Source organism: Cricetulus griseus, assembly GCF_003668045.3.
Source record: "Cricetulus griseus strain 17A/GY chromosome 1 unlocalized genomic scaffold, alternate assembly CriGri-PICRH-1.0 chr1_1, whole genome shotgun sequence".
NCBI classification, from domain to species: Eukaryota; Metazoa; Chordata; class Mammalia; order Rodentia; family Cricetidae; genus Cricetulus; species Cricetulus griseus.
Window position 1 is genome coordinate 200,596,242 of NW_023276807.1, and position 14,957 is coordinate 200,611,198.

General features: G+C 42.0%; 1 protein-coding gene across 5 annotated transcripts in view; it reads right to left on the reverse strand.

Annotated features, from left to right (window-relative positions):
- Fam149b1 (family with sequence similarity 149 member B1) overlaps positions 1–14,957 on the reverse strand; it is a 39,395-nt gene that overhangs the window by 635 nt on the left and 23,803 nt on the right. Inside the window, exons 8-14 of one of the 5 annotated variants that reach the window (XM_027387585.2) lie at positions 8,077–8,201; positions 7,316–7,419; positions 5,309–5,533; positions 4,774–4,897; positions 4,444–4,563; positions 857–929; positions 458–582 (exon numbers count right to left, since the gene is read on the reverse strand). In XM_027387585.2, coding sequence (XP_027243386.1) covers positions 458–582; positions 857–929; positions 4,444–4,563; positions 4,774–4,897; positions 5,309–5,533; positions 7,316–7,419; positions 8,077–8,201 — 896 coding nt within the window. Of the gene's footprint in view, positions 1–457; positions 583–850; positions 930–4,443; positions 4,564–4,773; positions 4,898–5,308; positions 5,534–7,315; positions 7,420–8,076; positions 8,202–14,957 lie in introns of all 5 variants that reach the window. The other 4 variants (XM_027387588.2, XM_027387587.2, XM_027387589.2 and 1 more) reach the window with 4 other exon arrangements.

Below are 14,957 nucleotides of genomic sequence, written 5' to 3' on the forward strand. Positions count from 1 at the left end.
CTTTAGGAACTATTGCATAAATTACCAGTGGACTCTAAATTTGGAAACAGACTGTCTAAATACTGAGAGGTATACATTCACTAAGGCACTAAAAGCCATGTTTAAATAGTTTACCCTGCTGAAGAAACAACTATAAGAAGTAAAAGCAAGCTGGGTGTGGTGGCATATACCTTTCAGCACTTGGGAAGCAGAGGCAGGAGGATCTCTGTGAGTTCAAGGCCAGCCTGGTCTGCACAGTGAGCTCCAGGACTGTCAGGGTTGAACAATAGAGTTTCTTGTCTCAAAACAAAATGAAAACTGTAGCCTAGTTTTGCTTGAGAGCCTACTCATTAAAAACTAAAATGCATATTTCAATAACCTAAGTTTTAAAACTAATACCTGACGGTAGCTGATGTAATAACAAGATTGGAGGCTTTAAAAAGAAACATTTATTTTTTATTCATGTAAATGTGTGTACCTGTGAGTGTGTGCCACATTTGTGCAGGTACTTGTGGGGGCAGGAAGAGGGAGTCTGATCTCTGGGATCTGGACTCACAGGTGGTTGTGAGTTGCCTGACATGGGTGCCGGGAACCTTGGGTTCTCTGGAAGAATAGCAAATATTCTTAACCGCTGATCCGTTTTTCTAGTCCCCCCCCACCAAATTTTTTAAAGAGTAATTTATTTTAAAGATTAATTTACTTGGTATTTTTTAAAAAGCAGAAATCTGGAACTTTTTGGCTCTGAGCAGCTGGCCTTTCTTTTACACCCATCTTCTAAAATGATGCTAACCTGATTTACACAGGGATAAGTCTGCAGAAAGGAGGACGTGTAGGAATAAAGAAAAAGATACTGCAACAACTGCAGCCCCACCTGTACCTGCAGAACCCCTGCCAGGTCGGGCCTGGTGAGGAAACTCAGATGCACAGGAGTTTCGGTACTGTGTGTCTGGCTAAAAGGAGAGAAAAGATGTCTTAGGATGCAGCTTCTCCCAAAGACCCTTGTTTGAGACTTACAGAGTGCATTAGTTATTTTTCTACTGCTTTGATAAACACCATGACCAGGGCAACTTAACAGAAGGAAGGGTTGACTGAGGCCTTCAAGGCAGGGAAGCAGAAAGCATGGCGGCAGACCTAACTAGCAATGGTGGGAGCCTTTAAACTCTCCACACATCCTCAATAGCATACTCCTCAGCCAGGCCATACCTCCTAAACTGTCCAAACAGTACCACTGCTAGGAACCAAGTATTCAAATATCCTACACTATGGGGAAGATCTCACTCAAACCACACAGGAAAACCTTGACATTAACAATGAAAAACTGTCATCTGCCAACCTAAGGGCACTATGTTAAATTCCAAGAAAAAAGTTCCAAGACAGATGTCCACAAAGCAATTTGCTAACTTGCAAGAATTGAATGTTCTATAATTTTATTAATATGTCTTTTAAGAAAAGCCAGCATTTACAAATAATCCATATGGTGTAATGTTGCAATTAGATACAAAAGGATGTTTTATTTTGCCTCCATTGGGATTGTAGATTTGCATCCCCATAACTGGCCAAGAGAATGCCATCTGATATTCCAGCATGCCATTTAAATAGAATCAGCACTGTTGGTGACAGGGAAGTACACCTATGATTTCATCATGCAATGAAATTTAACTTTCCATTTAATTTTTAGCTTTATGAAACTCATTTCAAAGTTACCCCGGTTGGCTGTAGTGGTGCATGTTTTTAATCCCAGCAATTAGGAGGCAAAAGTGGAGGCAGGCAAACCTCTGTAAGTTCAAGACCAGCCAGAGCTATACAGTAATAACTGTCTCAAAAACAAAACACCAGGCCAAGTGGCACACACCTTTAATCCCAGCACTCTTGGGAGGCAGGTGGATCTCTGTGAGCTCAAAGCCAGCTTGGTCTATAGTATGAGTTCCAGGACAGCCAGGGCTGTTACCCAGAAAAACCCTGGGGGAGGGGGGAACCCAAATTACCAAAATTACCTCAAGGGATTTTAAATGTAAAAATTAAAGGGAGGCACCCTGCTGGTATTTCTTGAGTGAAGAAGTCTCTGTGACAGCCTGGATTAGGCAACTGGACTTTTTTCCTGGTGAAGGCACCATACTGTGGAGACAGGGTTTAGCAGATTGCTTTGTGGGCCACACGGAATCTACTGTAATGACTTTAGCCACAGGCTTGGTGGCTCTGCTTCTATAAAGCTTCATTTACCAAGCAGGCAGCAGTCCTGCACAGCTCATGGGGTTCACTGACTGCTAGCACCAAGGAACAGAGTTCTGTCAAAAGCACCAGGCCTAAGGTTCGGAGCTCACATTCTTAATTATATTTAGTTGCTACTTAATCATTTTATGATTGAAAATGGGGAAAATAATGCTAAAGCAAGCAATTTTTCCTGTTATAAAAGACTTATTTTTTAAAGGGATTTTGAAGTGTTGGTATGTTTAGTTTTATTCCTAAGGCAACTAAAACTACATTTTGAAAGGGAAGAACATAATTATAGAACATAAACACTGCTTAACAAATGTTTGAACTGGGTGGCGGCGGCGCACACCTTTAGTCCCAGCACTTGGGAGGCAGAGACAGGTGGATCTCTGGGAGTTTGAGACCATCGAGTTCCAGGACAGTCTCCAAACCTACAGAGAAACCCTGTCTTAAAACAAAACAAAACAAAACAAACAAACAAAACAAAAAACCCCAACAACAACAAAAAACCAAAACAATAAAACAAAACCCAAATGTTCTAAATCTAATTATGAGACCAATTCAGGTGTTTTAGGTTTTCTGGAGTTCACAGTGAATCCTAAGAATCAGAACCGTGTTTCCTTTTGGCCTTTTCCGTGACTTTCCTCTAATTAAGCCTCATGAAGTTTTGAGTTGAACAGTGCCCTTCAAAATTCACATCAGCCTGGAACTTGTGAATGTGACTTCTTTTGGAAAACCATTTCTTTATATAGTTAATCAAGTTAAGAAGTCATATTCAAGGGGCTGGAGAGATAGCTCAGTGATTAAGAGCACTGACTTCTCTTCCAGAGAACCCTGGTTCAATTCCCAGCACCCACATGGCAGCTCACAACTGTCTGTAATTCCAGTTCCAGTTCCTGACACCCATGGAAAAACACCAATGCACATACAAAAAAAGTCCTATTGGATTACCGTAGACCATAAATTCAATGGCTGTTATTTTTATTTGCAATAGGTATTTTGACTTCATGTATGCATGCTTCCCAGGAAGTTACAGACACTTGTGAGCTACCATGTGGGTGCTGGGAATCCAACCTGGGGCCTCTGGAAGAATAGCCAGTGCTCTTAACCATTGAGCAATCTCTCCAGCCCCAAATGGTTTTTTAAATTAGTTTTTATTTGAGTCTGTGTGATGTAATCGTGTACCCACATGCCAGATTTTAACCTTTGTGTGATTCTTGGGAACTGTCCACCTTGTTTTTGGCAGCAGTGTCTTCCTGGGGCTGATCTGGGCCTCATCTATTAGGCTAGGCTACATGCCCGTGGAGCCCAAGCACAGCTGGCAGCCACAGGAGCTACACAGAGGCAAGAGAAGCTCTTCTCTAGAGCTTGCAGAGAGCTTCCAGCTCCTGTAACTGAAAATACTGTTTCTGTAGTTTTGGCTGCCTATGTTGTGGTCATTTGTTATGGGAGCCCTGTGAAACATAGCTATGAACTTCCACCACTGTTAGTAGAAGATGGTTCAAGGGCCAAGTTGTGATACATGAGCTACCAGTTCCACCATTCTGAAAACTGGTGCAGGACACTGAATTCCTGGTGAAGCACTAAACAGGACTCAATCACACCCCTATGCTTTGCAAGCCCTGTTGCCACAAAGCAGATGAGGTAGGACCATGCACTGACCACAGGTGTGAGAGGTCCGTCTGTTCATGGCCCGTGGTCAGGGTTCTTTCAGACACTTCCTTAACAGGGCTAGTAAGTGCACAGTGAGCAAGGAGGCAAGTGTCAGCATTTAAAACACCCATCGGGAATAGGGCCACTTAGCTTATAGCCCAGGCCTCAATCTGACACCACTTTTTGGTGTACATTCCACAAGAGCAGGGGAGGCAGTGAAGTTAGGCTGACTGGACATGCGCTGGAGTTTATCGTGTTTGCTTATGCTCAGAGTAAGTTGCTGAAGATTTTTATTTATGAATAGGGCATTTTATTACCAAAAGAATGAGGATGGAGACCAGTGAAAATTTTAAGGAGATACACAGAATGGTATTTTTATCATTAGAACATAGCAACTTTTTTTCCTTAGGGTTAATAAAGTCCTAACTTTGCCAAACTTATACAGCCTCCCACCCTGTTCTTTCCCCAACTTCAAGGACAACAGGAGCTGGGTAGGGAGATATCTCCTGTAACGCCAACACTTGGGAGCTCAAGACCAGCATGGGCTATCTAGATGCTGTGTTAACCCTCTCCAAAACCGACAAATAGGAAGCACTTTACCAAAAATGACTGAGTTGTGTTGGGTCTAGAGAAGACAGGTAAAAGGAGCCTCTCTTGGGGCTGCTGGTTGGGCTCGTCCACCACTGCGCTTCGAGCTCTGCTGGAGTCACCGTGGGACTTCTGCAGAGGAGAAACAGCTAACAGTGTCGCTGGTGCTGGGCATCAACCCTGCCCCACATCAACAGCTGTGGTACCTGCTGCCAACAGCTCCAACCCCAGGGCCGAGGCCTAGAACCCGGTCTATGTTTGGTGGAGGAAGAGTGAAGGCCACTGCCCGTGAGATTTCAGGATGGCGTGCACAGCACGGAAAGGCTGTGTGACAAGACTTACTGATGGCCGTTGTGGCCCCAAGGTGCTCAGATGTTCCACTTCAGCTGTTCCAATAGGTGGCAGCAGATTGTTCCGACCCAGGGGCATTGATGAGGGAGAAGAGAGTGTGTCTGCAGTCACTGGACTGCGGAGCCCACCAGGAAAACCGAGATGCAAAAGCAAAGTTGTAACAACACAGACAGATTGATGAGAAATGCAGTAATGAAGTCACTAAGTCTAATATGCTCAGGGAGCCTTAAGCTACCTAGATTGTCAGAAAAGGGAAAGCGATTTTGCAAAGGTTTTTTTTTTTTTTTCCTCCCTTAAATTTCACAAATACAAATCTCAGGAGAATCAACAGAATGATCTATCCAGTATTTGTATTTCACTAAAACTTAAATAAAATTTTTGAATTGGATTTAAACCCAGAGACGATCCATTGTGTGACTACTTAATTATTAGTTTCTAGGCATAGCTTCAATCTTTCATTCAAACTCATTCCCATAACTATTGTAATAGTTTTACCAGTTTCAGAAATTCTGCTTTTGAAACCTACCCTCGGGATCCTCTGAGGATTTCTTCTGCAGGCCATGGCGTCCCGGCTCGTGAGTGGCTTGTGCTGATCGGGTGAAGGGTGCGGGGTGGGGGGTTGCGTCTCCTGGCGGACTGTGCTGTATATGACAAAGATGACGTACTAAGCTCCAGGGCTCGGTTTGGCCAATTTCGGTTTGAAAGCACGGAACTGGAGCCAGGCCTCATAAGTAGCTTGTCATCAATATCTCTAGTGGCCAAATCAGAAACCCACAATGAAAATCACTATGTAAAAGAAGACAAAGTTCAAAAAAAGAAGACAAGGTTCAGGATAAAAAGCCTTAATCTAAGACATTCAGGGAAGAACAAAATACAAACAAACAAACAAACAAAAACAAAACAAAAAAACAGTGGCTTCCAGAGGTTATCAGGATTCTGGCATGAGAGGCTGTTTTTGATATGGGGGCTTCTTAGACAGACTAGGCTGGGATGGAACTTGAGATACTTCTGCCTGGCCTCTCCAGTGCTTGCATTATAGCGACCTATTTCAATCTTAACTTACTAGAATGGAGATCTGGGGAAATGCCCATGATCCACTTGCCACACAGTCACTTGTTCAGTTGTGGGGAAGGCAAGGCTGACAGGCACAGAGTCCTACAATAGTTGAAGCCCTTTCTGAGCTGAGGAAGTGTCCTCGGGGTTAGATCTGAGGCACCAGTGTGGCTCTCACTTTGATATTGAAATAGCGAGTTAAGTTTCTGGGACCCAACTCCCTCTTCTGGGCTCTGTGCACACTGCACACACATATGTGAAAGCAAAACATGCATACATACACATAAAAAATAAGCCTTTCAAGTGCTGCGCTAATTGGAACCCACAGGAGTATGTTCAATCCTGGAGTCTTTGAAGCGGGAAACAAGCAAAGGGTCCCTGCCGCATGCTGCCCATGGTAGTAAGAACACAGCAGATCCCTGTATGCATAACAACTGAGGGTGCAACTCTCCCAGACAAACATCATGCCCAATGCTGCCCTACAAATGTGGCAGTGGCTTTGGTTTTGTTTGATTTATAAAGATACCAGGAAGTCTGATGGCTCTAAGACAACATGGAGTGAGAGTTAAGAGGTGAGCAGCCTGCTTTTGCCCCTTGGCTGCTCAGCCTTGCAGGCTTGGGCTATACCCAGGGCCTCCGTGTCTGGAGGATTTGGGAAGGAGAATGCCCAAGATCTAGCCCCTGAGACTTAGAGATCTTCCTGGTCTCCTAAGTAACCACTCAGGCACGTCTTCTTTTCTCAATTCACTCTCACCATATTCTAATTACAAAGGTGTGGATTTAGCCAGGCATGGTGGCGCACGCACCTTTAATCCCAGCACTCGGGAGGCAGAGGCAGGTGATCTCTGTGAGTTCGAGGCCAGCCTGGTCTACAGAGCAAGTTCCAGGACATCCAGGGCTGCACAGAGAAACCCTGTCTCTAAAAACAAACAAAAAAAGCCATGGGCTTAAGCTGCCCTCTGTCAGGGTTTTGTCCTCTCAGCTCCTTTTCTGCCTGTGAGTTCAATTACCTTCTTTCACTAGGTGACCTTTAAGTCAGTCTCCAAATCTGATCTCTCCACATTCTCTGAAGGTGGCCTGCCACTAAAACAGAACCCAAAGAAACCTATCTTTCCATAAACAAACCTCCTATACCAAGATGGTCTGCTTTTTCCTAAGTATTCAATATACTTCCAGCTCCAAGTGTTTTCACACACCATTCTTCTTACCTAGAATAGCCTGGTAATTTTCTAAATTCCTAGACAAGGACTCATCAAAATGCCTTCTCCTTTGGGTCTACACAGCCATCCATCCGGCCAGCATTTACATGACACTCAGCCACACAGTGCTTTATGTGGCCAGGTTCTGGGTATTCTTCCCTTACATGTTTTCCACCCTGGACGTGTCTGCTACTCAGTGGCATGGTGGTCACTGGTGTTGCCTTCCTCTATTTCTTAGCATTCTATGGAGCTCACAGTAAATGAAAAGCCGAACTTCTTACAGGAGCTTATCCATCAGGGAGAGGTTCCTTGGCTGCAGAGGCATCCCATGAACCAAGAGGCCATTCACGTTCGGCTGGTGACCACTTGCTTGACAGAAACTCATCTATGTGTCAAAAGCAGACATTGGTTGGTGAAGACACCTGCTCCATTTGCTAAGTTTGCAAAGTTAGTGTTTCCAGTTAGGTTACTTATACCTCCCCCACCTTGTGCCTTAACTTTTAGGACAGTTGGCTAGTAGCCCACAAAGTGCACTGTCAAGAGAATACGGTTCTTTACTTTGTTCTGTATGTCTATGTGACAGCTGGTGGACATAAAATTAATAACCATTCCCATATGGGAGAGAGAAACATTATGATTGCTTACAAGAGAAAAGAAAACCTAAATAGTAGCCACAAGCAAATTTTGTAACAACAGAAAAAAATACTGGGCTACACAGAAATCATCTCTCTCTTTTTTTTAAGATTTTATTTATTTATTATGTCTTCTGCCTTCGTGCCAACAGAGGGCACCAGATCTCATTCAAGGCGGTTGTGAGCCACTATCTGGTTGCTGGGAATTGAACTCAGGACCTCTGGAAGAACAGTCAGTGCTCTTAACCACTGAGCCATCTCTCCAGCCCCACAGAAACCATCTCTTAATATAACTACATGACTATGTTGTTATAAGCCTTTCCAGAAACAATATAACCAAGGCAAACACCCGGGCAAGCTTTTTCTGGCAACAACAGTTCTGGGTTTTCACAATCTGTTCTGGGGCTTACCGGATTTGAGGTGATGGACAGCACCTTGGACTGTGGCACTCGAGGTAAGACCAAAGGATGCTGTTCGTTCAGCATACAGGGACTTCCAGAATCCATTCTGGCAATTTCAATGTTACTCTCATCATCTGAGCAAAGGAACAAGATCTATTATCTGTAGGTGTCTGCTGATTACAATGCTGAGAGACAGCTAGCAGTCTCTAGACAGGCTTCACTCACTTCTGCAGCTCAACTGCATACACCTGCACAGTTATAAACCCTCAGGCTGAGAGCTCAGTTTAAAGTGGTTTTTCAGGCTGATGATGGCTGGTGGTGCCAAGCAAGGGAAAAGCAAAAAGCTATGACAGAATCTTTGGAAATGATGGAGGTGTTTTATGTCAGAGCTGCCCAATATGGTGGCCTTAAGAGATGACGCCATGGAACACTTAAAATGTGGCTACTGTGACTGTGAGCACACTTTTTAAAGCTAAAGGGCTACATGTTGTTAGTGACTACTGTTGAACTCCAGAACCTTCGGATCATTACTCCTGAATCAGTTCCCATAGACCAGCGGTTCTCAACTTGTGGGTCTCTACCCCTTTGGGGGGTCTAACAACCCTTTCACAGGAGTCACATATCAGATATCCTGCATAAAGATATTTATATTACAACTCATAACAGTAGCAAAATTAGTTATGAAGTAGCAATGAAAATAATGTTATGGTTGGGGGTCAGCACAATGTGAAGAATGGTATTAAAGGATCACAGCGTTAGGAAAGTTGAGAACCACTGCCATAGACAATGCACTGAGACTAGAAACCATTAAAAATCCTGTTTTCTATACAGAGCTCAAGCGCCCTGAAAAAAATCAAGTGGCACAGCACTGTTAGCTCTGGAAAGACTTCCAATATCGGGATGGACAGACACCAATACAAAGCTAAGATTTTTCTAAAAAGCCCTGAAAGTATGAGTATGTGCAAAATATAAAAAGAAGCAATTTTTAAAAAGAACACAATAAATCTACAAAAGCCTCTAAACTGAAATTTAAGCTTAGGCAGGAGGTTAAAGAAAAGGTGAACTAGGAGGGCGATATGTGGCTGCAGAAATGGTTCAGAAGTTAGGAAGGACCACTTGTTGTTCTCTAGAAGGACCCAGAGTTTGGTTCTCAGCACCCACATCAGACAACTTACAACCATCTGTAACCATAGCTCTAAGGGTTCCCATAACTTCCTTGAGCCTCTGCAGGACCAGCATACACAAGTACACACACACACACACACACACACACACACACACACGCACACACGCACGCACGCACGCACGCACGCACGCACGCACGCACACACACACACACAGAGGCACACACACACAAAAATAAAAATAAATCTAAAGGGAAAATCTGCTACGCGGTGGTGGCGCACACCTTTAACCCCAGCCCTGGGGAGGCAGAGGCAGGAGGATCTCTGTGAGTTTGAGGCCAGCCTGGTCTACAGATTGAGTTCCACGACAAAGCTATACAAAGAAACCCTGCCTCAAAATACCATAAAAAGATGTTTTTCTTTCTGTATGCAAATTACACCTTAATTTTAAAAAATGCACAAAAATATTTTAATTTGCAATTAAAGCTTGAAGAACAGCACTGACAAGATTGGGCACAGGAACTTGTGTCTGGGCAGTGGAATAACAGACTTACCTTCACACATAATTAGTGAACAGGACCAACCTATGGTTCCTTGGTAAGCATATAGAAAGCTTTACATATGTATGGCATGAAATATGCGAATGTCATAGAATTTATTGTCATAGCTGCCAAATTACGTTTTAGTATATATGGAACTGGGGTTAAAATTTGTGTATTACATTATTTGCTTGTATGTGTGTACAAGTGGCATGGTGCTCGTATGGAGGTCAGAGGACAACTTGACAGCTTGCTCCTCCACCAAGGGGGCTCTGGGGATCAAACTCAGGTTGTCAGGCTTGGCGGCAAGCTCCTTTACCCTCTGCGCCTCACCACTGGGATCTTTGAGCCTTTCATCATTAAGCACAACTAAAAATGAACTGGAGGATAAATCATGTCTCTGAATGAAACCAATATGAACTCTTGTAGTCGTCACTGTCTCTAAATCATTTCCATTATCATCTTCTGGCTTACTGTCTAATTCAGAGATGCTACACTCTCAGAAACAATTATTGTGAAGCTTGTTTCCCCATTAGCAAATTAGTGATAAAATCATGATAATAATTTAAAGCTGAGTATTTTCTTCCTAATTTAGATTTCAAAACCTGCCTTGATAGAGAATAAAATGATCACAAACATCAGCTGTGTAGGCTCTGAGGGCTCTAGTTAGTTCTGTGTACCGTTTGCACAGATGGCCAGAGTGCATCATGTGAGGCCTGCTGAGTGTAAGTTTACAGAAAAAGATAAAGCGTAACAGACAGTCACATGATTAAATTGCAGGTTGGCTTCTGTACTGTTTAGTTTATTGTCAGCACAAACTAGAGTCACCTGAAGAGAGGGCGCTCAGTTGAGGAACTGCCTCCATCTGACTGGCCTATAGGTACAACTGTTGGCCTTTTTGTTGTTGTTGTTTTGTTTTGTTTTTTTGAGACAGGATTTCTCTCTGTAGCTTTGGAACCTATCCTGGAACTCACTCTGGAGACCAGGCTGGCCTCGAACTCACAGAGATCCGCCTGCCTCTGCTTCTCAAGTGCTGGGATTAAAGGCATGCTTTTCTTGAATAATGCTTGATGTGGGTGGGCCCTGCACATGTTGGATGGTGTCACCCCCAGGCGGGTGATCCTGGGGTGTATAAGAAAGCAGGTTAAGAGCGCTGGCTGCTCTTCTAAAGGACCCAGGTTTGATTGCCATCACCCACATGATGGTTCACAACTGTCTGTAACTCCAGTCTTGGGTTCCAACACCACCTTCCTGGCCTCTGTAGGCACTGCACACACATGGCACATAGACAGACATGCAGACAAATCCTTTACACATAAAAATAAAATTAAAAGTCTTTATAAAATGAAAGAAAATCTAATCAGATGTCAGATTCCTGGAACTGGAGTTGGAGATGGTTGTAAGCCACCACGTGGGTGCTGAGAGTCAAACCTGTGTCCTCTGCAAGGACAAGAGCTCTTAACTGCTGAGCTGTCTCTCTGGCCCCAGACTTAACACTTGTTCTACCTTCAAAAACCCTCATAAAGACAACCCACATAATGGTATTTAATTAATTAATTTAGGGGTTAGAAACAGGGTTTTATGCAGCCTAGGCTGACCTTCAATTCCTCATCCTCCAAGTGCTAAGATTATACCATTACAAGCTAAACAGTTGATTTTTTTTTTGATTTTTGTTTTTTATTGTGTGTATCTGTAAGGGGGTGAGGAATGGAACATGAGCAGGCATGCATGTGCCAGGGTATGTTTGTAGAGGTCAGAGAACAGCTTTAAGGAATCATCTCTTTCTTGCCACCTCGTGAGACTGGGGGATCGAAACAAGGCCATCAGGCTGGCATGCAAGCATTTCTACCTGCTGAGCCCACTCACTGGCCCTGACCAGGTAATTTTAATGAAGAGTGTCAGTTCTGTTCTCTTCTCTTGGGTTTCAGAAGGGAATACACATAGACAACATCAGACACAGCAAAGGTTGGGCAACTGGAACTCACACTATTTGAGAGAGTGTACACAGGTAAAGTCACATTAGAAACATTCTGGGGAAGATGTCACTGACATGGGCATAGTTTACCCCATGACCTACCAATTCTACTATTATACATGTTCCTCCAAAAAGACACATGGAGATGTTCCTAACAGCACTTCATGCAGAAAAACAAACTACACAAATTGCCATCAGCAGTAAATATAATGAATACTACACAGCAACAAAAAAGAAAAACTGTTATAAGCAAACATAACATCTAACTTGTTGAAAAAATAATGCAGAATGGTGTATAAGGTATTAATCCATTCTTCTTTTTTTTTGAGAAAGGGTCTCACTTTGTATCTCCAACTGGTCTTGAACTCACTGAGATCCTCCTGTCTCTACCTCCCAACTACTGAGAGTAAAGGTACACAACACCACCATACCTGTCCTAGGGGAAGCCACAAGACATTGGCTTTCAAGACAATGGATAATGGATAATAAAAGAGTAAATCCTGGAGATATAAACTAATGAGACATGCTTTGCAATTACCTAAGTTGGTTTCCAAGATCAAAAACTCAAAGATATGGGACAGGAAAATACAACTCACAATGAAGAGGGTATCAGCAAGCAAAACCAAAGTCAGTAACAGGTTTCCACATTATTCTGCATCCCCTCCTTTTTGTCAGGGTATCACTATGTAGCCTAGATTGGTCTTGAACTCAGAATCCTTCTACCTCGGCCTAGAGTGTTGGCATTAGAGGCGTGTGATTAAATACCTAGTATTACTCTGCTTCTTCACAATATTAAATGGAGGCATGGAAGTGTGAAAGATCATACAGATAATATTTTGAGATCACAATGGCTGAGATGAAAAATACAGTAAATGAACTTAATAGTATACTTAACATCACAGAAGAAATTGATGGACCAACAACATAAATTATCCAAAATGAAATAGAGAGAAAAAAAGAAATCTGAAGCAAGGTTGGAGTTTACTAAAAATAACATATTTATGTTGGGTGGTGGCGGCGAACATATTTAATCCCAGCACTTGGGAGGCAGATCTCTGTGAGTTTGAGGCCAGCCTGGTCTACAGAGTGAGTTCCAGGACAGCCTCCAAAGCTACAGAGAAACCCTGTCTCAAAAAATCCAAAACACAAACACTATATAGATGGCTCCAGGCCAGAAGTAAAAAAACATAAAAATAGGAACAAAATGACATCAGGCTTCTTGTTAGAAGTAACACAAAAGAAAGGAAGGACCAAAGACAACATCTTTAAAGTACTGGGAGGTAAACTGTTGATAGAATAGAGAAAAATTTAAATACAAAAAGTTTAACTAGCAGATCTGTGTACTAAGAATATTAAAAATGCTTTCCAGGCTAGACTTTTAAGGATTATATTAATTTATTTTATGTGTTTGCCTACATGTATGTATGTGCACCACATGCATGCAATACTCATGGAGTCCAGAAGAGGGCATCAGATCTTCCAGAACTAGAGTTACAGATGATGTTTAACCACCTACCATGTGGGTACTGGGAACTAAACTCTTTGCAAGAGCAGCAAATGCTCTTAACCACTAAGCTACCTCCCCAGCCCTAGGCTAGAAGGTTTTTTGTTTACAAGCTTTTTTTTTTTTTTTTGTAATGAGTGAGACTCATAAACCACTTTAAAGTGTATGCCAGTTTTGACTGCATTCACAGGGTTGTGCAATTATCACCACAGTATCATTTTAGAAGATTCCCATCACTCCAAGTCCCTTCTTCCATCTCCTGGCAACTGTTAAATTACTTTGTGTCTGTGGTTTTGTTTGCTTAGGATATTTTATATGAATTAAACAATACATTAAAACTATAAGAGGCCTTCTGTGTCTGTCTCCATTCATTTAGTATATTTTCAAGGTTCATTCATGTTGTAATAATGGTTCAGTACTTAATTCCTTTTTATGGATGAATAGTATTCTACTGTGTGGTGTATTAGTCTGTCAGGGCTGCTTTAACAAAATAACAGACCGGGTGGCCTACACAACAGACACTGATTTTATCTCAGTTCTGGGGTCCAAGATCAAGATGCCTCAGGGCTAGTATCTCATAAGTCTTCTCTTTCTGTCTTATAGATGGCCACCTGCTTTGCTGTGTTCTCATTCAGGTTCTTCTCTGTGTATGCATGGAAAGAGAAAAAGATCTCTGATGTTTCTTCATCTTCTTATAAGGAATCTACTGGTTCAGGATGCTGCTACCCCTGGGCCTCGTGTAGCCTTAAGTACCTCCCTAATGCCCCAAAAGCAAAATCAAGGATTATAGCTTCAACATAGGAATTTTAGAGGGCACACAATTTAGTCCATAACACACATGTGTCAAAACTGTTTTTATTCATTAGCTGATTGACAACAGAGTTTCTACTTTGGGTCTATTTCTGATACTACTACTATGAACATACATACAGTTCTGGTGTAAACTGTTTTCAATTCTCTTGGTAACATACTTTGTAGAGGAGTTTCAGGGTTATATGATAATTTTGTGTTTAACATTTTAGGAACTTTCCACAATGGCTGTACATCTTATATTTGCACCAGCAATTCACGAAGGCTCCGGTTTCTGCAAATCTCCCCCATTTGTTTGCCTTTAAAAATGATTCACTACATTTTAGTAAAAACCTCACTCTCTCTTACACACACACACACACACACACACACACTCACTCACTCTAGTGGGCATGAAGCAGCATCTTTTTTTAAAAAAATCTGAATTCCCCAATGATTAATTTACACCATTTTTCCATGTGTTTTTTGATCATTTATAGATTTTCTTTGGAGAAATACGTTTAAGGCATTTCCTCAGTTTTTAAAATTGGGTTGTGTGTCCTTTCCTTATTAAGTTGTAGTTTTTTATCTCCTCTGGTATATGATTGTAATTATTTTGTCCCATTTGTGCTCTTTCACAGTCTTGAAAATGTCTTTTGATACACAAACTTTTTAATTTTAATGAAACCCAACTTATTTACTTTTTTGTTATACATGCTTTTGATGTTCTAAGAACTTACTGTCAACTCCAAAGTCATAAAATTTATTATACACTTTCTTCTGAGATTTTCATAATTTTTACTTGAATTTCGTTTTTGTTTCATTTTTAAGAGAGTAAGTTTATTTAAAAAGTTTGCATTTATCATTTATATGAACATGTGCCATGGCGTGCATGTGAAACTCAGAGGACAACTTCTTAGACTTGATTCTTTCCTCGTTCTGAATAGGGTCTGAGGACT